Below are 24,578 nucleotides of genomic sequence, written 5' to 3' on the forward strand. Positions count from 1 at the left end.
ATTCATGCAGGATGCCTTTTCTCAGTTCATGGCTTCTAAGGGACAAGTGGCCTTTCACACACCCCATAAGGGACGACCCAGGCCGCCCCCTACCAACATTTCTGAGACTTCCTCTCAAATAGGAGAGGGTGACTCATTAGACCTTGATATGTCAGACATGCCCCTTTCGGAGGATGAGGAGACCGCACCTGAGCAGGCGACGAGCTCTGGCCTCTTTAACCCTGCGCTCCTAAAATCACTCCTGATAAAGGCAGTCTCCACAGTCAGCCTAACTTCAGTACAGGAGGAGATGCCCTCTACAAGCAAGGAGGCCAATCCTCTATTTGCCAAGAAGGTCTCACAGGATAAGTACATTCCATGTCCGGAGGTCTTCATGACCACGGTAGAGGAACAATGGTCCTCACTGGCAAGCCCACCGGCGCCCAATAGCGTGGAAAGAAAGCTGTTCAACCTTTCTCCCTCATTCTCGAACATGTTAGAGTTTCCTATGGTAGATAACCCCTTGATCTCATTATTTTCTACCTCCGCGATTCCAGGAGACATGGCGGAAGCCTTGAAACCGGAAGAAAAGAAATTTGAACACTCCCTCCGTCGCTCCCACATGGCTGCAGCCTGGGCGGCCAAAGCAGCCACCTCATCATCATTCTTCGCGAGGGCCTGCATTATGTGGCTGAGGGAGCTGCAAAGCACGGTGCCTCCAGATCAGGTCAGAGTACACCAGACATTGGCCAAGCTCCTCGCGGCCTCTCAATTCACGGCTGACGCTTCGCTGTACGCAACGAAGTACGCGGCAAGATCCATTGCGGCCACAGTAGCCTCGCGTAGGCTACTGTGGCTCAAAAATTGGAAGACAGACCTGAGGTCCAAGTGGCGTCTCTCGACGTCCAAACACAGCGGGGCATTCCTATTTGGGTCCATACTGGACCCACATGTCAGTGAAGGCAGAGACAAGAGGAAAATATTAGTACACCCATCAAAGAAGTTTGATAGGAGAAGCAGTCAAGACTTCCGGAGACAGGACTCCCGCCCAGGAAACCCCTGGGAATGGAGGCAGCCCTTTCGGTCAGGGCAATCCTGGGACTGGCCCAGAGGCTCGCGATCCTTCTATCCGAGACAGGATCGACCCCAGGATCGCCAAAACACAGGAGCCAGAGGCCAGTTCCAGTCCAGACGCCCATATAGGGGATCGGGAGGCAGATCCTTTAAGCGCACCAAGTGACGCCAAACAGGACACTCCCATCGGGGGTCGGTTAGGAAATTTCATCGAGGTCTGGGAGCAGACCACTACCGACTCCTGGGTCTTGGAAACGATCAGGCATGGCCTGACCTTAGACTTCTGTTCTCCCCCACCAAGCCGGTTCATCAGATGTCCCATCTCCAGAAAGGTACACAAGGCAAGGTTGCTAACTTTGGCCATAGCTCACCTCCTGTCAATTCAAGCCATAGAGAGGGTACCAAGGGGAGAGGAAGGAAGAGGATTTTATTCCATCCTCTTCGTTATCCCGAAGCCGTCAGGAGGATGGAGAGCAATATTGGACCTGAAGGGCCTGAATTATTACATAAAATACAGGAGGTTCAAGATGCACTCCTTGAAATCCATCCTAGCCAGCGTCAGGGAAGAGGATCTACTATCCTCAATAGACCTAACAGAGGCGTACCTACACATCCCCATTCATCCCAGCTACCGGAAATTCCTCAGATTCACCTACGCGGGCCGACATTACCAATACAGGGCCCTACCCTTTGGACTATCCTCAGCGCCAAGGGTATTTACCAAGATTCTAGCTGTAATAGCGGCCCATCTCAGACTGATGCCGGTTCGCGTACAGTTCTATCTGGACGACATCTTGATCCAGTCCAGATCTCAGGAACAAGCAAGGGTAGATCTCAAGACCACAATCCGAGCCCTGCAGGGGCATGGATTCTCGGTCAATTTGGCCAAAAGTCATCTCACTCCCTCAAGGAGACTGCAACACCTAGGCGCAGTAATAGACTCGTCACAGTGCAGGGTATACCTTTCCCAGGATCGACGAATCAGCATATCCAAGCTAATTCAACAAATTCAGAGAATCAGGAGAGTGCCCTTGATACAGCTCTCGAAACTCCTGGGAAAGATGATATCTTGCATGGGCATTATACCATGGGCAAGACTCCACTCGAGGGAGTTGCAGTGGTTCCTCCTACCCTACCAGAGGAGGAATCTCAGCACCTCCAACAGGAAGGTCTTGGTACCAGCACAGGTGATGAGATCTCTGAAATGGTGGATATCTCCCAAGATACTCAAGGGGAGCATATTCAAAGAGCCGAACAGGGTCACGCTCACGACAGATGCGAGCCTGTTCGGATGGGGAGCCCATTTGGGAACCCAGATAGCACAGGGCCAGTGGGACCAGAAGGACCTCTCACACAGCATCAATTGGCTAGAGCTCCGGGCCATCCACCTGGCCCTACGCCATTTCTCACATCTAGTAACAGGGAGGCACGTCCTCGTGTTAACGGACAATGTAGCAACCAAGGCCCATGTAAACAAGGAAGGGGGAACGCGATCAGCGGAACTAATGAAGGGGCGTTAGCTCTGGCTCGGTGGGCAGAAACCAACGTGAGTTCTATCAAGGCAGAACACATCTCGGGGGAGGCAAACACCCAGGCAGACTGCCTGAGCAGAGCCAAGGTGGATCAGGCGGAATGGCGCCTGGATCCGGCTCTGTTCGAGGAGATCTCCCGGAGATTCGGGCAACCGCACCTGGACCTATTTGCCAACCACAAGAACACACAACTCCCCAGGTTCTTCTCCAGATTCCCGTCTCCGGGGTCGGAGGGAACGGATGCTCTCAGGTGTCAGTGGCCGGCGCATCTCCTGTATGCCTTCCCACTGTTGCCCTTAATACCGGCAACCATACGCAAGCTGATCCGGGAAGGCGCAGAGATAGTCTGCATTGCCCCGCATTGGCCATGGCGCCCGTGGTTTGCCGACCTCATGGACCTTTCGATATCACCCCCATGGAGGATTCCCCCGGACAGAGTAACTCTCAGCCAGGGCAAGTTTGTGCACCCAGACCCCCAGTGGCTACAACTAGCCGCTTGGCATTTGAGCAGCAAAGTTTAGCCGAGCAAGCTTACTCGGCAGGGGTGATATCGATCATACAAGCTTCACGACGAGAGTCCACGAACAGGATTTACAATGCTACATGGAAAGGCTTTTGTAGGTGGTGTGCTTCTGTGCGCCTAGATCCAGCTACAGTATCCATCCCCAATATTCTAGATTACCTCCTGGAGGGTCTTAACAAGGGCCTGTCAGTCAACACTATTCGCAGACAGATATCGGCCCTCTCAACTGTTCTCTCTTGCGACAACTTGACATCCCTAGCGCAACATCCAGCGATTAGCACCTTTTTAAAGGGGGCGTCCAACACAAAGCCCCCCGTCATTCACAGGTACCCATCTTGGGACCTGCCTAAAGTCCTTCTAGCCTTGACATCAGCACCATTTGAGCCCCTTGATTCATGTTCTCTTCACCACCTATCTCTGAAGGTGGCCTTCCTCGTGGCAATCACTTCAGCAAGAAGAATTTCAGAACTAGCGGCACTATCAGTAAGGAAGGATCTGTGTACCTTCTTCAAGGACAGGGTCGTCCTTAGGCCAGACCCGGCCTTCATTCCGAAGGTAAACAGCATCTTTCACAGATCTCAGGAATTGATTCTTCCCGATTTCTGCCCAAAACCCAAACACAGGCTAGAGCATAGATGGCACAAGCTGGACGTGCGTAGAGCGCTGTGTTTCTACGTGAAACGCACGTTGACATTCCGCAAGACAGAAGCATTATTTGTTTCCTTTCAACCATCATCTATGGGAAAGAAGGTGTCTTCTTCCACCATAGGTAGGTGGATCAGAGCCTGCATAGCCCAGGCCTACGTCTCGCAGGAACTACCAGCACCCGCACATGTGACTGCCCACTCAACACGGAGCGCAGCCACTTCGGCGGCGTGGCTAACACAAGCGCCGGTAGAAGAAATTTGTAAGGCAGCGACGTGGTCTTCACCGTCTGTCTTCATCCGGCATTACCGTTTAGACTCCCTGGCCGCATCAGATGCTGCCTTTGGTAGAAGAGTGCTACAGCAAGTCGTATCTGCTCAGAATTCGGTAGCCTAGACTTCCCTCCCAGGGGAACATGAGGGCTTTGGTATGTCCCATCCATTGGACTCTACAGCCATCCTGCTGGAGAAGGGGCGTTGACTTACCTGAACGCCTTTTCTCAGCAGGATGATGTAGAGTCCAAGCCCACCCAGGGGTTAGGTCTAGGCAGGTAGGTAATAAAGAGCTGCAATATTGATTCCAACAAAGTTTCTCGCCTAAGTCAAAACTGGGGTCACGCCCAGAGGAAGGGGTGTTTCCAAAGTTTTTTACCCAGTCTGCCGGGCAGGAAGGCTGTCATAGAACCCATCCATTGGACTCTACATCATCCTGCTGAGAAAAGGCGTTCAGGTAAGTCAACGCCCCTTTACTAGAAAATGTTGAAACAAATAGAACATAATTGTATTTTAGTACATTAACTTCAGTAGGGCTGTGCTAAGTGAAGTAGTTTTTGATTCAACCTATGTGATTCTTGCTTAAATACCTAACATTAACTGCAGCTTTACCAAAATCTGGTGAATTTTGAGGGACCAGCTATAGCAGTTTGGGGATATCAGGAACTGTGATAAATAAGAAATTAGGTGAATATTGGGTATCCCATTCTGTGGTACCCCACAGCATGAATCATACCATAATTTAACATTCATATGTAACTCTCAGAGTCATGGGTTCCTTTCACTTTCCTGTTGTGAAGTGAAAGTTTCTAATTATTTTTGATTCTGGGCAAACTTGTAGTATTATATATGTTTGATTAAAATAAGTAAACTCCATAATTTGATTAATTATACTGTAATAATAATGTGTGACCAAATAATCATGATGCTGGTAGTGGTGGTGGTGTGGTGGACATGGCAACAGCAGAATAGAAGACAAAGATTTGCAAATAGAAATTGACTGACAGAATCATAATTGATTAATTGCAAAAGGCAACTTGGAACAATAAATTTATCCTGTGACGATACCTTCAACATTATGAAACATTAACATCTGCCCATCTCAGGCCCTTGGGAAGAACTCAATAGATAAAAATGCCAGAAATGCCAGATCCAATCTGAACATCTGGCTAACAGAGTAATGAATCATAATAAAGTATATAAAGACTGGCAAAAGAAGGTAGCACCAATAGTAATAGATACCTCCGGTGCCTGAAGAATATTTGAATACCATCAGGATTAACAAAATCACCATTGGTCAGTGTAAAAGTCAGCTTTATTCGGAACAGCTTATATCTTGCAACAATACCTTTAACACTTTGCTGGTCTGTAACTGTAATAAAGATTGATTGATACTTTTATCATCATGAAACATCAACATCTGCTTATCCTAAATCTTTGGGAAGGACTCAATAGGTTGATGAAAATGCCAAATGCAATCTAAACATCTGGCTGACTTTGTGACCAACCCTAATAAGATATGACAAGGCAAAATATTAAACGGCCAAATGTAATTTTAAAAAATAGTGAACAAAGTAGATAACAACAAGACTTGGCAATGGCTTGGAGCAGAAAATTGAAGAACGATCCAAAGGGGCTAATTCTTACTGCATAAGACCAAGCCTTAAGAGCAAACTCATACAAAGCCAGAATTGAGAAGACAGAAACAGACTACAAAGAAAAGTGGCCACCTAGTTAGCTGCCGCAAGAAGATTGCACAGACTGACTACAGATAAAGGCATGACAAAGTAGCTATAACATTGCATTGGAAGATCTGCAAGAAATACCATTTATCTGCAAACAAGAACTGGTGGGAACAGAAAATAGAGAAAGTCATAGAAAATTAAGAAGCTAAACTATTCTGGGACTTTACAATTCAAACAAATCAGACTTTGCCCCATAACATCCCAGACTTAATCATTTTTTACAAGAAAAACAAAAAAGTCTGTATAGTGGAAATCGCAGTACCTGAAGACAGCAAAATAAAAGGGAAAGAACTTGAGAAGATAATAAAATATAAAGACTCCAAACAGAAATAGAAAACCTTGGCAAAAGAAAGCAAGAATAGCACCAATAGTAATAGGCACCTTGGGTGCAATCTCAAAACAACTGAAGCACTACTTGAACATGATTGGCATTGACAAAATCATGATCAGCCCATTGCAAAAGGCAGCTTTACTTGGAACAGCTTGACAGTACCTTTGAAGTATTTTCCTCATCATTAAACTTCAACCATCAGCCTATCCCAGATCATTCCCAAGACACAAAAATGCCAAATTCAACCTAAACATCTGGCTGAGTGTGATCAATAATCATAACAACAACAACAATAATAATAATATATTAAATTTGTATGCTTCCTGACTCAAAAGGATTCTGAGTAGTTTACAATAGTTAAAGCATTTAAAACAGCAATTTAAAATATATGTCAACAGCACAAGACAAAAGAACAATGAAGGGGAAAGAAAATAAACTCAAAGGGGAGTGGAAGGGAAGAAACAGGCATCAATCCTCTCCAAAGACCTGGGCAAAGACCCTGGATTTTAAGGTTATTTGACATTCTAGTGGGGAGGAGACCTCATTCCAGAGGGCAGGCACTGCTACAAAGAAGGCACACTTTATGGGTACCAATAAATGGCATTATTTGATCAATGGAATACAGAGCACACCAATCCTGTCAGAACTGCTTGAACACATCTTATAGGAGATAAGTGTCCTCAAGTAACCAGAGCCTATGCCAGCACTTTGAATCACACCTAGAAGCAAAGAGGTACCCAGTGCAGCTCATAAAGCAGATACAATGTGGTCAAACCAAGGCATACTCATCACTGTCTGTGCAGCTGTATTGTGGGCCAGCTGAAATTTCCAGGTGGTCTTCAAGAGCAGTCCCATGTGGATCAGTTATGTGTTGCATTAGACAAGCTGTGGGGGTAATTGAGGCATGAATGACTCTTGAAAGATCAATGTTGGAATATCCCACATCTGTGCAAGCATGCACAGGCATTTGGTCCTGGTAGGTCTGAGTTGGAGACAGTTCTTCCCCATTCAAACTCATACAGCCTTGAGGTTCTGGGACTGAACCCTGAAAGGTTCACTTAGCCAGTCCAGGATCAAAAAATATACCTGGACATCATTGGCATACTGATTATATCAAACCCCATACCAGCAAATTAACTTACAAGCCATTTCATGCAGATGTTGAAGAGGAGGGAAGAGAGATTAGAACCCTACAGCAGGCCGTAAGTAAGGGCATAGTGAACAATCTTTTCTTGCCATTAACTGACTGGAACTGAAGAAGGGAAGAAAGAAGAAAGGAAGAAAGAAGGAAGAGAACCACTGAAAACAGAATCAGCTCAGAAGAATACTAGTCAACTGTATCAAAAGTCACCAAGAGAACAAGGAGAACATACCAGCTCCACCAAAGGTTATTAACATGATCAAAGCTGACTCAGTTTCCTTCAGGGTTGTTCTCACCTGCAGACTGACCATTTTCTCATCAAGCTTTACCAGGAATGGAAGTTTGGTGACTGGTAATTAGTCCCAGGATAGCTTCTTGGGGGGGGGGGCACATCACCTACCTCTTTCAAGGCTGGGGGCACTTCCTTGTCAAATACTACTGTATGAGCCCAATTGTGGTTCACTTCCCTGGCTGCTTTTACAGCTCAGTAGGGGACAGGATCGAGATGGCCAAACACGCTGCCCACTTCCTTAGGAGTCACCAGCTCAAATAATGTAAGCCGCAGCTAATACTATATTTTAGGAACCTTAGAAATAGCAGTGATGTGTATTTATTTGAAAAGTGAAGAGATGGATTCTAGTTTTCCCATGGATATGTAATATGTAAATCTTTGTGAATCTCCATGTTAACATGTACAGTGGGGCAAAAAAGTATTTAGTCACCCACCAATTGTGCAAGTTCTCCCACTTAAAAAGATGAGAAAGGCCTGTAATTGTCATCATAGGTAGACCTCAACTATGAGAGACAAAATGAGAAAACAAATCCAGACAATCACAATTGGTGGCTGACTAAATACTTTTTTGCCCCACTGTATCTGCTGTATTAATTTCCAGGATTGCAACTGAAATTTGATATTGTCTATTTTACAAAGGTTAATATTTTGGAAGTATAATGTTTAAATTTAGCTTTATCAAACCATTCAAAAGCAAAAATTCTGGTTTACATTTTTGCTTATCCTAAATTTTATATTATGCACCAAAATCTTATACTTTTAGTTCTGCTTGTATTTTTTTTGCCAATATTGTCTTTCTTGTTGCAGTCATCTAAAAATTGAAAATATTTTGTCCTGTACTTTTCATTATCCTAGTGAAATGATATATAATTACCTATTTATATTAATCTGTTTTTTAAAAAATTACTCTTTACCCAGTTATTGTTATTTGAAAAGAATTGGATGAATAGATGGAAGTATTCTGTTTTACATGAAGGAGAGGGACCTATAAGAAACGTGAAATGGAGAGGAAATCTGATTGCATGGGCCAACAATATGGTGAGTTTCTAGTGTCATTACCTTAAAATGCCTTCACGTGTGTGAGCATATGCATGAGAGAAACATTATTTATATAATATATCTATATTATAAAAGTAATATTATAGAATATTATTTATGTTATAAAATAATATATTTATATTATACAGACAGAAAAGAGAAGCCTGTAACTTGTCCAAGAGATATATTGTTACCATCGTCATTCAGAAAATGTTTAGAAATTTAATTTCCAGAGGATTGCAGAATAAACTCTTATTTAGGATTCTTCAGCTCAAAACCATAGATTGTAGATTGCTTTATGAACAAGAAAAGGTTGACTTGCTGTCATATGAACTTAAATGTTTCTCTTATCCTCTGACATGGTTTTAATGTAATTTTCACTTTTTGTTAGTAGAAAAACATAAATCTGTAGAATAATTCCTCATAGCAAAATTCAGAAAAAAATATACTTCCAGTTCACTTTTCTTAGGAATATCATATTCCCTCACGATTTTTCTTTAGGGCAGAACGGGCCTTCCAAATATTTGAATTTGGAAATCTGAACTCACACCATAAGCAGTGGTGAAGGATTCTTAAAGGTCTTAAGATGTGAACTAAAAAGTCATTATGTAGGATCTTTCAAATACTATATCTTATGAGTATTCAGCCATGCTGTAAGGCTGATAAATATTCTGTAAAATGTGAAGAAAGAAAGGGTTTTATTTTCTCTATATAAAATAGTTTTAGAGCAGTTTTGTTGAGTCCTCTGATAAGTTTAAGAGATAGAGATTTCTGCTTTAAACATTTCTAGTTTAATTTTGGCAATCTGTGTTAAAATAGAGAGGATCTTGACAGTATATGCTTTTTCTCCTGAGGAAAAAATTGCAGCACTCATTTCTGTATACTGTGATTTGAAATTCTTGTCCAAGTAGACATATTGCCCAACTAATTTACAGTTTTATAACTTCAAAAGTGGAAGCATTGAGCTGCTTAAAGAGTTTCATCTCTTGGTCATAACCACACCTTGTTCAGTTCCCCTAACAGAAAGCATGATGCATATTTACAGAATTTGTAATCAGTTTTACTAACATAGACAAAGCTAACTTCAAGAAGGTAATGAGCTTCTAAAACAATGTGTTTAAGAGATAGCACAAGTTAAAATACATTCTTTCATGTATTTTGTAAATCTTATCACATTTCTAGTTTTCTTGCTGAGTAAGAAATACAAAAAAGAAAGATCAATGTGCATGAATATTTGTATGTGTATGTAAGTTTTGATTGTAAGTTGAAAACAAAGCAAAATTGCGCAACTGCTTCCCTTGTTTACTTAAACATTTTCAGAGCTTGTTGTAGGAGAGAATTCACACTAACGGTTTTCCTGCCAACTTCTTCCAATTGTTCACCAAAATCTCTTTTGTGCCTCCAGTAGAATAGAATGCAACCTTGATATAGCCTGTGATACTTCTGGACTATGTTTTGTGTATAAAATGTCACACAGAATTCTCTTACTGTGTATTAAACTTCCAGGGCGTGAAGATATTTGACGTGATTGCTAAGCAAAGAATCACCAATGTGCCCCGAGACGATATAAGCCTCCGTCCTGATATGTATCCCTGCAGCCTTTGCTGGAAAGATAATTTAACACTGATTATTGGCTGGGGAAATTCAGTAAAGGTACAATTACCTGTCTTTGTAATAAATGCTTGCTGCTATCACAGACAAACAGAGGATTATTTCTGAAAAGCGAAAGTGATGGGGGGGGGAAGAAGAGAATTTGATTTGACTACTGTGCAGAGAACTCCTGCTGCCATAGAAATGTCATTGGGCTGACCTTCATAAGAAGGAATAATGACAAATGTCTAGTGGTCAGATAGATTTCTCTAAGCGTGTGAGTAGTCAACACTGGGATGATCTTTCTCCTTTGTCTTCCAGCAATGTACTATGAAAGCTGCTAAGAGAGTTTTGGGTTTCATTAACTGCTTAGTCTGGAAAGGAATTACTAAGATGAATGTTTTATCAACTATTTTCCATCAGCCTTAACATTAGTGAGTAATGAATCCTGGGAAGTTGAACACATGCTTTCTAGAGAGGGTATGGACACAACAATTTTCTGCCAAACAATTGCCTTCATTTCTAACCAAAAGGCCAAAAAGGATAGGATTTTAACCTTCCTTGAATAGATACTGTAAGACTGAATCGTAAGAAATGTTTGGAAGTTGTTGATGCTGTATATATAAAAATGCTTATTTTCTTGACCAACCAAAACCTATATTCATGTGAACTTAAAATAGTGCTAAAAATATGGGAAGAATTAGTTTGTGTCAAAATAAAAATAAGTAACAAAGAATCATAATTCAACCTAGAACTAAGGAGAAACTTCCTGACAGTTAGAACAATTAATCAGTGGAACAGCTTGCCTCCAGAAGCAGTAAATGCTCCAACACTGGAAGTTTTTAAGAAGAGACTGGACAGCTATTTGTCCGAAATGGTGTAGGGTTTCCTGCCCGACCAGGGGGTTGGACTAGATAACCTCCAAGGTCCCTTCCAACTTTACTATTATTATTATTATTATTATTATTATTATTATTATTATTATTATTATTATTATTATTATTATTATTACCACTTTCCAGACAAAACTTTTTCTTGGATTAAACAAATTATCTACAGAAATGCAAACTGCATAAAATTGGTAGATTTCAAAATGACAAAAGATTTTTTGTAGGTTTTGCCGCTACAATCTGACAGAGTTGCTAATCTGATATCTATAAAAGCTGTGATATTAAACTTAATATTATACTTGAAATTTAAAGAAGAACTAACTTCCAAATGTTTTTTGAGATGTTTATGTGCTTTATATCCTGCTCCTTCTAGCATTGGTCTCTTAAATTGTAATATTTATTGAAATTATAATCTTAACATTACTGTGGTTAGGCACATTTGCCAATAGATCAGTATGATCTCATGCTATTTTCTAAAACCAGTAATTATAATTAATATGATTTTCTTCATAGATATGTTCAGTGAAAGAACGGCATGCAAGTGAAATACGCGATCTACCTAGTCGTTATGTGGAAATAGGTATGAGTGCAACATTTTTGTAAATAACTTACCATAAATAGTAGTTTTTACAATTAAACATTCAAAATCATAAAGTTTTTCTCTTTTTAAAAAGGTCTTTACTTGCAATACTATGTATTTAGTACATTTAAAGTATTCCAGGGGAGAATTAGTTTGATCTAATGATTAAGACACCAGATTGGAAACTAGAGATTGTGAGTTGTGGTCCTGTCTTAGGCATGAAAATCAGCTGGGTGATGTTAGATCACTCACTCTTTCATGATATCAGGCTCAGATGGAAAGTTGATCGATAAATTTCTTTTGCAACCAATTGATCAACATTTGGTTGATTAAAAAAAAAAGCAACCTGCACATGGAAGAAAACAAATCGATGTATTTCAGGCATGATTCTGTAGATAGAAAGTTGCTAGAAATTGGTAGTTCATACTTAGAGATGTGAGACCCAGTTTTCTTAACCAATGTACAAAATGTGGATGAAGATGGATGCTTAATCATACATGAGGCTAAATCAGAAATTATATTGCCATATAATATTTTCATTTTTATGCATAGAGAAGTATTTGAGTATGTGCAGTTTTCTTCCAATTGCTGCAGTGTAGCTTTTAGAACAAGAAGAGTTGATGAATGCTATTCAAACATTTTTCAACCAACCAAGCCAAAGAATATTTTGTTATAAATTTGCCCAGTACGAATTACAAAAGTGGAATATTTTGGAAACAGCTTCTTTATCTTCCCTTTCACATCTTCTTTAAGTATGTGAGCATCAGTGCTTTATTTCACTTAGCTTCTAACAATTTGTTTGAGATTTCCCATTCTGGTTTTAGATCACAGTACTCTAGCTTTGTTGATTGTTCTAAGCATCAGTCCCTTAAACATAGGTTGAATAAAGATGAAAGGAGATTGTTATTTATCCATGTCTTGATAGGTATTACAATATCATTTGATGCTATTTACAGGGCATCTTCTTAAAGATTTTATATATAAAGCTAAAATAGTTTAGATGTATGGTAACTTAAGTATTTATTTTCAAGCGGTTAATAAAAATTGTGGATTTCATTTAATTGTACGAGACAATCTAATGAAAACTAAGGATTTTGTGGTTTATAATAACTTGTAAAATATATTTATTTATTTGTCATATTTTTAAATTGCCCATCTCCATCACAGAGGGCCCTTGGGTGGTATACAATAAAATATTAAAATATAAAAACAATATATAAAGTTAAGAATTTAAAGAGGCAAGGATGGACTTCCGGTGGCAACATTGAGGCATTGTAGAGGAAAGAGGACAGTCTCTGTCCTCCAACTCTGATTCTTCCACGATCAGGGACCCTTCGGGGCATGGAGAGCCTGGAGGGCCACTCGGGATAAAGGGCGAAGTCTTGGGGGGGTAAGGAGGTGAAAGGCGATCACCTGCTACAATGAAAGGAAACCCTTAAACCCAGCGTGAAAGTGTCTGCTATTGTGAGATGGCAGATTCAAGGCCATGACAAGTCACAGATGATGCGGAAGCAAGGATTTATTTAATAGACTGTGTCATTTGAAGTGAGAAGAAGAAAGGAAGAGAGCAGAGAAGAGATTATAGGTTTCTTACAGCACAGCTAATTAAAAGAAATATACTATTTAGATGGTTAATCCCAGAAGAGATGTTGGTATTGTGGCAGGAGAGAAAGATCAAGATAGATAATTTAGATAAGGCACGAGAACTCTATGATCAGTTGGAAGGAGTGGAAGAAGAGAGTAGTAGTAAAGAGGAATTAGAAGTCTAGAAGTCAGGAAGACCAACAACAGGAGTCAAAAGAAATAGAACGAGAGATAGAAAGTAAGGAAGAAAAAGGACAAAGGAGAGAAGAAGGAGTGGGTTTGAGATCACGAAGAATATACAAGTAGAACAATGGAAGAAGAAATTAGGTTAGTATTGATCAGTTAATGGATTAAATGCCCTTGCCAAAAGAAAACAAATATTAACAAAATTAGTAAAACAAGGAATAGATATAGCGTGCCTGCAAGACATACATATAAAATAGCAACATAGGAAATGTTAGGAATTCCCAAAATTAGGAACATTATACACAGCATTAGTGGAACAAAAACAGAGGGGAATAGCAGTATATATTAGGAAGGGAATAAAGGCTAAATTAAAATATCAAGATATAGCTGGAACAGTGTTAATGATAGAACTATCATTGAGCAGAAGTTATGATTGTTGGTGACAATTTACGCCCCAAATGAGAATAAAAAAGAATTTTACAGCAAACTACATGAAAAACTTATAAAAATAGGACAGGGAAATATTTGTATAGTAGGAGACTATAATGCGGTGGTGAATGAAAAATAGCAGTATGAAAAATAAAAAGAAACGAAAAAATACTATTAGGGACATTTTTTGAGATGGTACATGAACTTAACTTATTTGATCATTGGAGAAAATTGAATAATAAAAAAAAGGAATATACTTTTTTCTCGAACCCACACAAATCTTGGTCCCGGTTAGATATGGCATGGATGAATGGAGAGGTAGGAAAAGATATAGAAGCAATAGAAATAATGCCAAACATGTCAGCTGACCATAATCCCTTGAAAATAACTTGGAAAGGCCAGAAAAAAGTTAGGAGAAGGTGGACACTGAATTCTCAAATTTTAAAGGAAAAATAATTTATTTCAAGGATTAGAAAAGAAATGGAACTATTTTTTAAAGATAATAAAAGCAACAAACATCATTACCAATTATATGGGATACGGCTAAAGCATATCTAAGAGGTATAGTGATAACTTATATAGCAAAAAAGAATAAGGAGAAAAGGCAAACGCAAAATACACTTCAGGAGGAGATTAAAAAATTAGAATCTAAATTACAAATGGAGCGCCAGAATGAAAAAATTAAAGGGGAAATAGTTTTGGCTAAACATAAACTAAACAAGGTGGAGCAAGAGGAAATGGCAAGGGAACTGAAAGCGGCAAAACAAAAAAAATTTGAACATGCAAACAAGCCTGGGAGGTGGCTTGCCTATAAATTAAAAAAAGATCGGGAAAAAAGATTGATTCAGGAATTACAATATGAGAATGGAGAGTTATAGTATAAAATGGATAAAAAGAAAAAAAATAATCCAGGACTACTTTGAGGTATTATATAAAAAAGAAGAAATAGATGAGGAGAATATAAAACAATATTTAAGGGTTAATGGTTTGCCAGAATTAAAAGAAGAGCAGAGGGAAATATTAAATAAGGAAATAACAGCCACGGAATTAAGAAGAACAATGCAAAAACAAAAAAGTTGCAAAACTCCGGGGCCAGATGGACTTCCAGGGGAGGTATATAAGAGCTTGTATGAGGATTTTGAAATGATATTACTAGAAGTGTATAATGATGTATTGGAGAAAGCTAAATTACCAAACTCCTGGACAGAAGCTTATATATCCCATATTCCAAAAGAAGGTACAGACCCCAAACAGATAAAAAATTACAGGCCAATCTCGTTGCTGAATACAGATTACAAAATTTTTACTACCGTACTTTCCGTCATATAAGATGACTTTTGCAAGCTTTAAAATTGGCGCCAAAGATGAGGGTCATCTTATACACCGAGTCGTCTTATATGCCGGAAATAACAGTAGTTTCCGGCATATAAAACTACTTTCTAGGCATGCGACTCGGCGCCGAAGACAGGGTCGTCTTATACACCGGGTAGCCTTATACGCCAGAATATATGGTACTATAATTGCGGAAAGATTGAAATTAATATTAAATGAAATAATACATTCAGACCAAAATGATTTCCTACCTACAAGGCAAATCAGGAACAATATGAGAACGGTGTTAAATGTCTTAGAGTACTATGAAGCACATCCTGAAAAACAGGTGGCATTAATATTTTTGGACGCCCAGAAAGCATTCGATAATCTTAATTGGCAGTGTTTGTTCCAACAGATTAAAGACATGAGATTTGGAGAGAAATTTGAGAAAATGATAAAGGCGATATATACGACACAAAAGGTTAGAGTGATAATCTATGGGGATAATACAAAGAAATTTGAAATAAATAAAGGAGTAAGACAGAGATGTCCAATGTCATCTCTTCTTTTTATCTTGACATTAGAAGTGCTGCTAACCCAAATTAGACTTAATGGAGAGATAAAAGGACTAAAGGTAAAGAAAGAAGAATACAAGACGCAGGCATTAGCGGATGATCTAGTGTTCTTCATAGAAGAGCCGCTAGAGACAGGAAACACCTTAATGAATGAAATAGAAAAATATGGGACAGTGGCAGGACTGAAAATGAATAGAGAAAAGACTAAAATGTTAGTAAAAAAATTAACTGAAAAACAAAAGAAAGAATTAGAAAAAGTTTTGGAATTGCAAATTGAAAAAAAGATTAAATACTTAGGAATTTGGCTTACTGTAAGGTGTTCCTCAATAAAAGATGATAATTACAAAAAATTGATACAACAAATGAAAAAAGATTTAGAGATTTTGGGAAAGTTAAAGTTATCATTATTAGGAAGGATTTCAGTGATTAAAATGAACATATTGCCAAAATTATTATATTTGTTCCAGACAGTCCCTATAAAATTAGAGAAGAGATTTTTTGAAGAACTAAATAAAATAATTAAAAATTTATCTGGCTGGGTAAGAAAGCACGGATAAATATTAAAACGCTACAAGATAGTAGAAGCAGAGGTGGCTTTGGACTTCCAAAATGGGAAATTTATTATCAAGCAGCGGGGCTATTATGGATTAGGGACTGGATAAATTTAGACAACAAAAGGGTGCTAACAATTGAAGGACACGATTTACAGGCTGGTTGGCATGCCTTTCTATGGGATAAACGTAACAAAACATATGCATACTTTTACTGACATTAAATAAGAGAAGCGTTGATATGGACATGGGAAAAGGTCAAAAGGAAACATTATATGAAATTACCAAATTGGATCTCGCCAATGGAGGCAATGATTTACCCAAATACATTGGATAAAAAAGATGATAAGATACAAAGAATTATTAGATAGTCAGGGGAATCTTAAATCAAAGGAAGAACTAAAAGAACAGGGAATAATAAATAATAAATATGGTGGCCATATTTACAGACACAGTCGAGATATAGAAAAGATATGGAAGAATATGGAATTCAAGGGGTACCACAACAACTGGATAAAATATTGACAGGCAAGGAAGAAATTTTTTTAACAAAAGCGTATAAAAATTTATTAGAGATAGAAATGGAAGAAGAAATAGTGAAAGGTTCAATGATAGCATGGGCACGGAATATAGGCCGAAATATAAATTTAGAAGAACGGGGAAAAGTATGGAACAAAAACTGCAAATTAACACTATCAACGGCATATAAAGAAAATCAGTACAAAATGCTTTATAGGTGGCATCTAACACCGGCGAGATTGGCCAAGATGTATATAAATATGAAACCAGATTGTTGGAAATGTAAATATAAGGATGGAACATTTTATCACATGTGGTAGCAATGTCCTAAAGCAAGGAAATACTGGGATCAGATAAGGAGATGGCTACAGAAGATAACAGAAGAACAAATTGAATTTAAAGCTGAATTATTTTTATTAGGAATAATTAATCAAAAGATAAAGAAGCAACTCCAATATATTATTGTACACATAGTAACAGCAGCACGTATTGTCTATGCGCAATGCTAGAAACTTGAAAATATACCAGCTAATGATATGATTATCCATAAGATATTAGAATGTGCCAAGATATATAAGCTTATGCTAGAAATGAAAGGCAAAGAAGAAATAGAATTTTATGAGGTATGGGATAAGTGGTATAATTGGTTAGAACAGAGAAATAAAAATGTATAGCAATAAATGTAAATAACTGTAAGAGATACATGACACAGTACTGTTAAAAAAGAAAAATGTTTATTGTTTTGTAAATTGGAAAAATGAAAAATAAAAATTTTTAAAAAAATAAAGAGGCAAGGATGAGTAAAAACACTGTTAAAAATTAAGGCAAATGGAGAGCTTTCAGAGCACCAAATAGCTCCAGAATTGCATGCTTCTCTGGGCTCCCCACGCAAGGCCGCAGAGCCCTGTTTTCACTCCTTTCCAGAAGGCAAGGAGGGGGGAGGACTTTCCTCATCTCCAGTTACAGAATATTCCACAAGGCAGGGAAAATGGCACCCTGCCAGTTGGAATTCTTTAACTTACAGGGCCTGCAACATTACTTTCCCTGATTGGATGAGGAAGGCAGATGTAATGGGGCAAAGATGGTTCCATAGGTAGCCTGGCCCTACACCTTGAAGTGAACCCAGAAACAAACTAGCATCCAATGCAGTTTGAAGAGCAAAAGGTATTACATGTAACTAAAATTGCCGGCATGACCACATTTTGTATCTATTGAATCTTCTAGATACTTTTCAGTGTAGAGCATGTTTCCATGCAGAGAACATTGCAGTAGTCCAAACAGGAGGTGATTAGGGAATGAGTGACTAAGCGGAGAGCCTCCCTATCCAGAAAGAGCATAACTGGTATACAACAAAAAAGTGGAACAAAGACAACCTCCCCCCCCTCCCCCAAGTTACCAGGTCTATCTGGGGTAGTGCAACTTTATCCAAGACCAAGAATGATACACTTCTGGATGCAGAGAGGCCCATCAATAGGCACTCCACCTTATCAGGATTCAGCTGAAGTCTGTTGTTTCCATCCAGGCCCCCACAGCCTCTAGCATTGGTGAAAGAATGTCTACAGCATTACTCACTTCACCTGAGATGGATATATAACTGGGTATCATCAGAATATTTGGGATACTTTATCCATGGTGATGGATGATTTCACCCAGTGATTTCATGTATATATTAAAAAAGAATGGAGAAAGCATTGGGCCCTGTGGCACACTACAAAAAAAGGGCCACGAGCTGAACCTCTAGTTCTCTATCAACACTAATTGAGGAATGACATGAACCAGCACAAAACTGTGCTGCCCATCCTTAAGTCACTAAGTCAGCCCAAAAAGATACCACAGTCAATGGTAGCAAAAGACACTAAGAGGTTAAACAGAGCAAGGATGGATACATGACATCCATCCCACTCCTGCCAGATATCATCCATGCGTGCGACCAATGCTATTTCTCTCCCATATCCAGGCCTGTAATCTTAACAGGATCCAAACAATCCTTTTTATAAGCTTAAGGTTATAAGCTTAATTCCAAATAATTTCCTTCATGATCCTCTAGAGTTGCAATGCCCCTCCAACCACTCTTCCCAAAAGGGGAGGTGGGGTGATTGTCAAAAGTTGTCTGTAATGGTGAGTCCAGGAATGGCTTCTTGAGGAGGGGCACACCAGCACCTCTTCAAAAAGATGAATTCATCGTCACTTGGTTTCACCCAAATGATACCTCCTGGGTGTCCTTAACCAGCCAGGAGAAGAATGGATCTAATGCACGGGGGGGGGGGAGGGTGTTTACATTTCAGAGGACTTTTCAGATTCCCAAAGAGAATCCCAGTGATCCAAAATAGGATCACTGGACAGCATTCTGTGGATGCAATAAGAGCAGAGAAATATTGGCACTTAACCACATTTAGCCTCAAGATAAACCTTAAGAGTTTTTTTCCAATAGTGCTCTAGACATCTCTTGAACGTTTTCAACTCTATCAACTTCTCCGGTGGAATAAAGAGAGCAATGAACTAAGAGAGGCTGCATAGGTGTGATCTTGTCTAAGGCTCCAAACATCTTCTTATTCTAGGCATCTGCCAGAGCTCCACAGAACAGTGATTTTCTCCCCAGAGCTCTTTATAACCCAGTTGGGGTAGATCAGTTAAATGGGTCCAACCTCCCTGCCAGGGGAGGCGCAGCTAATTAAGAAAACTTCAAAGTCACCATGGCATGTTCTGACCATGACAGAGGGCCACAAAGAAACCCTTTCAGATCACATTACCATTACTCTGACAGAAATACGATATCTGGAATGTGGCCATTGTCCCAAATCAAGCCAAGAACAACTGGGAGAACCCATGAACGCCTAGGCTGCTTTGGAGACCTGTTCCAGGGACAGCAATTTGAGGTCCCCCAGAATCATAAGTCTGGGTAACTCCATGACCAAACCTGAAATGGCTTCCAGCAGCTCAGGTTACTATAATAGCAATCATTCGCTCCCATGAATCTAACTTCAAACCTATGCATCAGTGTACCCAAAAGCCACCAGAGATTCCTGGAGTATAACTGTTGTTATTCTTCCTCCCCTTCCCTGGGGGATCTCAACTGGTACCAAATCCTAAACCTGGGTATATTTCTAAGAGTGCAATCCCACCTGCTCTTGGCCCAGCCAAGTCTGGGTAATACATACCAGGTTGGCCTCTTCTTCATATTGTTGTTGTTGTTAATTGCGAAGTTGTGTCCGATCCATCGCGACCCCATGGACAATGTTCCTCAAGATCTTCCTGTCCTCTACCATCTTCTGGAGTCCATTTAAGTTCACACCTACTGCTTCAGTGACTCCATCCAGCCATCTCATTCTCTGTCGTCCCCTTCTTCTATTGCCCTCAATCTTTCCCAGCATTAGGCCCTTCTCCAGTGAGTCCTTCCTTCTCATTAGGTGGCCAAAGTATTTGAGTTTCAACTTCAGGATCTGGCCTTCTAAAGAGCAGTCAGGGTTGATCTCTTCTCGGACTGACCGGTTTGAACGCCTTGCAGTCCAAGGGACTCGCAGGAGTCTTCTCCAGCACCATAGTTCAAAGGCCTCAATTCTTTGGCGCTCAGTATATACAAGAACACTAATAAGACGAGCTTTGTTATTGACCAATCCAGCATTAAGCAGTAGAAGTTGAAAACCATGGGCTTTATTGGTCTGCTGGCCAGGACCTAGGTATGGGCTAGTTCACACGATACATGAATTTGTAAGGAGCACCAAAATTGAATGAGAGTTTTTGTTAGGTATGTCTTCAGCAAACCCAGTCTCTTTTTATTCAGTCTTTCCCTGCCCCTTTCTTTCCCTTCCTATTTTTTTGCAACTAATAGGTCATTAGTTGCATAGCATATTCACAAGCTTATTTGTGTAATAGATTTTGTGGGTGAAGATGATCACAGTTTGGATCTGATTTTGATGAGAGCAGCTAACTGTAGTCTGCCCTCTAGTCACAAGATGCATATGTATAATGCCTTTGATCATCATTATAGCCACTGTCTATCCACTACAGGATTAAGGTCACTTCTGCGTGTTTCCAATCAATATGGTCTTGAGCTTTCCTTTGCCAGTTGGGCTTGCAATACTTGCTAATGTGATTGCTCCATCTTGTTTTAGGTCTCTTTTGTGAACACTTTTCATCAAGTGGAATCCATTATATGACTGCCTTAATCCACCTGCCATCAGTTCTTCTTGCTATATGACCAGCCCATTTCAATTCTTCTACTCTTTTGATGGTATCATATATTTTTGTTTTTCTCTAATCCATGTGCAGGTCTTTCTATCTTGTCTGGTGATGCCGAGCATGTATCTTTCCATTGCTCTTTGCACCAGTCATAGCTTTTATATTGATTATGAGTCAATGTTTCGCTGGCATATGTTAGACTAGGCAGCACACTGATCAAAAACTTTTCAGGCACAGGGGAAGGTTGTTCTTGAAAATTGTGCTTAACTTGCTGAATGCCTGCCAACCACGTTTAACATGGCATTCAATTTTTTGTATCACATTCCATTGACATCCATTGGCCAAGGTATATATAGTGGTCTGCTACGTCTAGTTCTTCTCCAGATATAAACATTTTTATTTCTTTGGTGAATTTATTAAATATAACTTAGTTCTTTTTCAAGTTTATTTTTAAACCAAATGGTTCTCCTGCTTTGTGCGGCTCATGTATGTGTCTTTGTAACTCTTCTGGGTCTTGTGAGAAGAAAACAACATCATCTGCAAACCTTAAGTGATTTAAATAGGCGCCATTGATTTTTATTTCATCTTTTGCTCAGTTTAGTTTGCAAAATACTTTTCAAGGCGGGCTGAGAAAAGGATAGATAATATTGTATGGCCTTGAACACCCCGTTCTATGATAATTTCCATTTTAAGATCATTAAGGCAAATTGTAGCTATTGTTTTTTTTTTGTATATTGACTAAGTTTATATAAGCAGTGTCTATGACTTAGTTGAACAATGCATTGATTATTGCTTGCTGAAATATTGAATCAAATGCCTTTTCGTAGTCAATGAAAGTCATGCACAGAGGCATGATGATACTCATTGTGCCTTTCAATGATTTGCTGAACAATCTGGATGTGATCCATTGTGCTATAACAACTTCTGAACCTTACCTGTTATCTTGGGCCCTTTCTTATGTATAAGAATCACTTCACCATTTTTCCACGTGTCGGGTATTTTTCCTTCTCTGAGGCATCTTGTATAAATTCTGACCACCAGCTTTCAGCATTTCAACTGTAACACAGTCATTTCCTGAAGCTTTGCCATTTTCCACTAGGATATCTGGCATTTCCTCTTTCATGAGTGTTGTTACTTTTGAGTGATCTTGATCTTTGTATAGGTCTGAGTAGAATTTTCCAATTATTTCTAACATTTCCTCTTTTGCTCTACACACAGATCCATTTTCATGTTTTAATGCAAAAACCTTCTTTCTTGTATTTATAAGTTTGCATTTTGCTGAATTAATCTCTTTGTTTTCTTCAATTGCCTTTTTCACAAGCTTCACATTAAACTGATGTGTTTCTTCTTGGAATATTTTTTCTTATGGTCTTGCAAAGTTCAACGTACTCCAGTTTATTAGTGAAACTTCCAGTATTCTTCATTGTCCATCGTTCTGTCATTAAATCAATAGTTTCATCAGAGATTTTTGACTGTACAAAATGTTTTTCCAGCAGTGCTATAGATATATAGCAGATTCAAGGATGTTTTTGGCTGTTTGTTCATTTTTGTACCATAATGTTGATCTCTTCTAAATCTTACACTAGAGCGAAGTGATTTGATAAATTAATCCCAAAGTCACTGCTCTTTTCTAACAATTTATCACTCTTTATTTTTGTTTTTCACAATGTCTTTATCATTTTCATATTCTCTTTTTGACAGTATATTCACTAGCTTCTACCGTTCTATTGTCACTCAGTGCTAAAGCAGCCCCTCAGATACTCAGATAATAGCCATAAAATGCTTAAGGTAATGGCGAGCACTTTGAATTGTGTTTCTTATGCACTTAGAAACCACTGCAGCTCCATTATAGTAGTATCACATGGGCAAACTGACTGCAGCCTGTTACTCTTGTGCATTTGAATATTATTCCCAGAAATAGTTTCCTAAATAGAATAGATTATTTTGTAAACTATCTTCTATATAGATGGTGTTCTTGCTTCCTTTTTATGTTTGTGCATATGCTTTTAAAATTCAGAAGCAAATATATTTATATTTACTAAAAACCTTTAAGGTGATTCATTTTGTAAGACTTTTATGAAGCAAAAAAACCCCAAACCACCACTTAGTATTGCTATAGATTCCTACTAAGAAAATGATTTGTTAGATTGACTTTAAAGATAAAAGAGAAAGAAGACTCGTACTTTAAAACATGGGATAATTTCTATCAATGGCTAGAAAAACAAGTTAGAGAGAAAGGAATGTGATACCGTGGGGCAAAAAAGTATTTTGTCAGCCACCAATTGTGCAAGTTCTCCCACTTAAAAAGATGAGAGAGGCTTGTAATTGTCATCATAGGTAGACCTCAACTATGAGAGACAAAATGAGAAGACAAATCCAGACAATCACATTGTCTGATTTGGAAAGAATTTATTTGCAAATTATGGTGGAAAATAAGTATTTGGTCAATATCAAAAGTTCATCTCAATATTTTGTTATATATTGTTATGTTATATATACAGAGGTCAAACATTTTCTGTAAGTCTTCACAAGGTTGGCACACACTAGTTGCTGGTATGTTGGCCCATTCCTCCATGCAGACAATGACAATTACAGGCCTCTCTCATCTTTTTAAGTGGGAGAACTTGCACAGTTGGTGGTTGACTAAATACATTTTTGCCCCACTGTGTGTAATTTTGAATATATATTAGCAAGAAGAACGCTATTGAGTGATTAATTAACATATTGTTTATGATAATTAACTATTATCTATTATTGTTTGTTAAACATATGAACCCAGACATTATGCTGTTTGCTAAATAAACCCCAACCCTAATCCTAACCCAAATCCTAACCCCAGCCCCGACCCCACCTTATTCCTAACCCTATAAAAACTAATAAAATCTATACAAAAAAAGAAAATGTTTGTGTTGATTATTAAATTGTATCAGGCAAAATTTAGAAAACAGCCTAGACTAGATCTACAGATCATATGAGTGGATTGTTCCAGAATAAGAACTACTTTATATAAGACAGAAAAGATAGCTCATAATATTTCCAAACATAAAATAAATATGCTTTTGAATGTTTTTTTTACGAGTCCATCAATCTTTTGAAAAAAATGATAAACCTTCTAGTGATCTATGATTGTTTTCCTTGAAATTTTGTTTGTGAAGGAAATATTTGAAATACAGGTATTATACTTTTGTAAGGTGCCTTATAATCAATTATTTGAATGATTTATTTGATAGCTGTTAAGTCCTGTCTTTTCATTAGGGTCTTAAGATTCTATAAATAATACTCTGTTTTTTCTCCAAATATCCAAGCTACAAAATAGACATATGACTGTCCAAACTCACCCAGTAAGCTTCCGTCATTGAGAGTGGTGTTGTAGCTATGATTTCATAATTTTAATTCAATCCATCATATAATGCTGATATAGGAAATACGATTACCTCCCCCCCAACTACTTCTGCTTATTAAATTAATTGGAAAAAATGCTGTTTTCAATTTATATCTTTATATGTTCCCTAGTATAGTGTTTTTATATCATCTAGGAAACTAGACTGTATTTGAACTTGAATATGTTGGGCGGGGGGAGGGAGTATTATTCCCTGTATCTGAATAGAT

At 38.8% G+C, this 24,578-nt stretch overlaps 1 protein-coding gene across 3 annotated transcripts in view; it reads left to right on the top strand.

Annotated features, from left to right (window-relative positions):
* VPS41 (VPS41 subunit of HOPS complex) overlaps nt 1–24,578 on the top strand; it is a 169,907-nt gene that overhangs the window by 85,865 nt on the left and 59,464 nt on the right. For all 3 annotated transcript variants that reach the window (XM_039336737.1, XM_039336738.1, XM_039336740.1), the window contains exons 8-10: nt 8,453–8,572; nt 10,079–10,225; nt 11,566–11,632. In XM_039336737.1, coding sequence (XP_039192671.1) covers nt 8,453–8,572; nt 10,079–10,225; nt 11,566–11,632 — 334 coding nt within the window. The remainder of the gene's footprint in view (nt 1–8,452; nt 8,573–10,078; nt 10,226–11,565; nt 11,633–24,578) is intronic.

Source organism: Crotalus tigris, unplaced genomic scaffold (assembly GCF_016545835.1).
Source record: "Crotalus tigris isolate CLP2741 ecotype Arizona unplaced genomic scaffold, ASM1654583v1 scf7180000017666.379230911805:20528666, whole genome shotgun sequence".
NCBI lineage: Eukaryota > Metazoa > Chordata > Lepidosauria > Squamata > Viperidae > Crotalus > Crotalus tigris.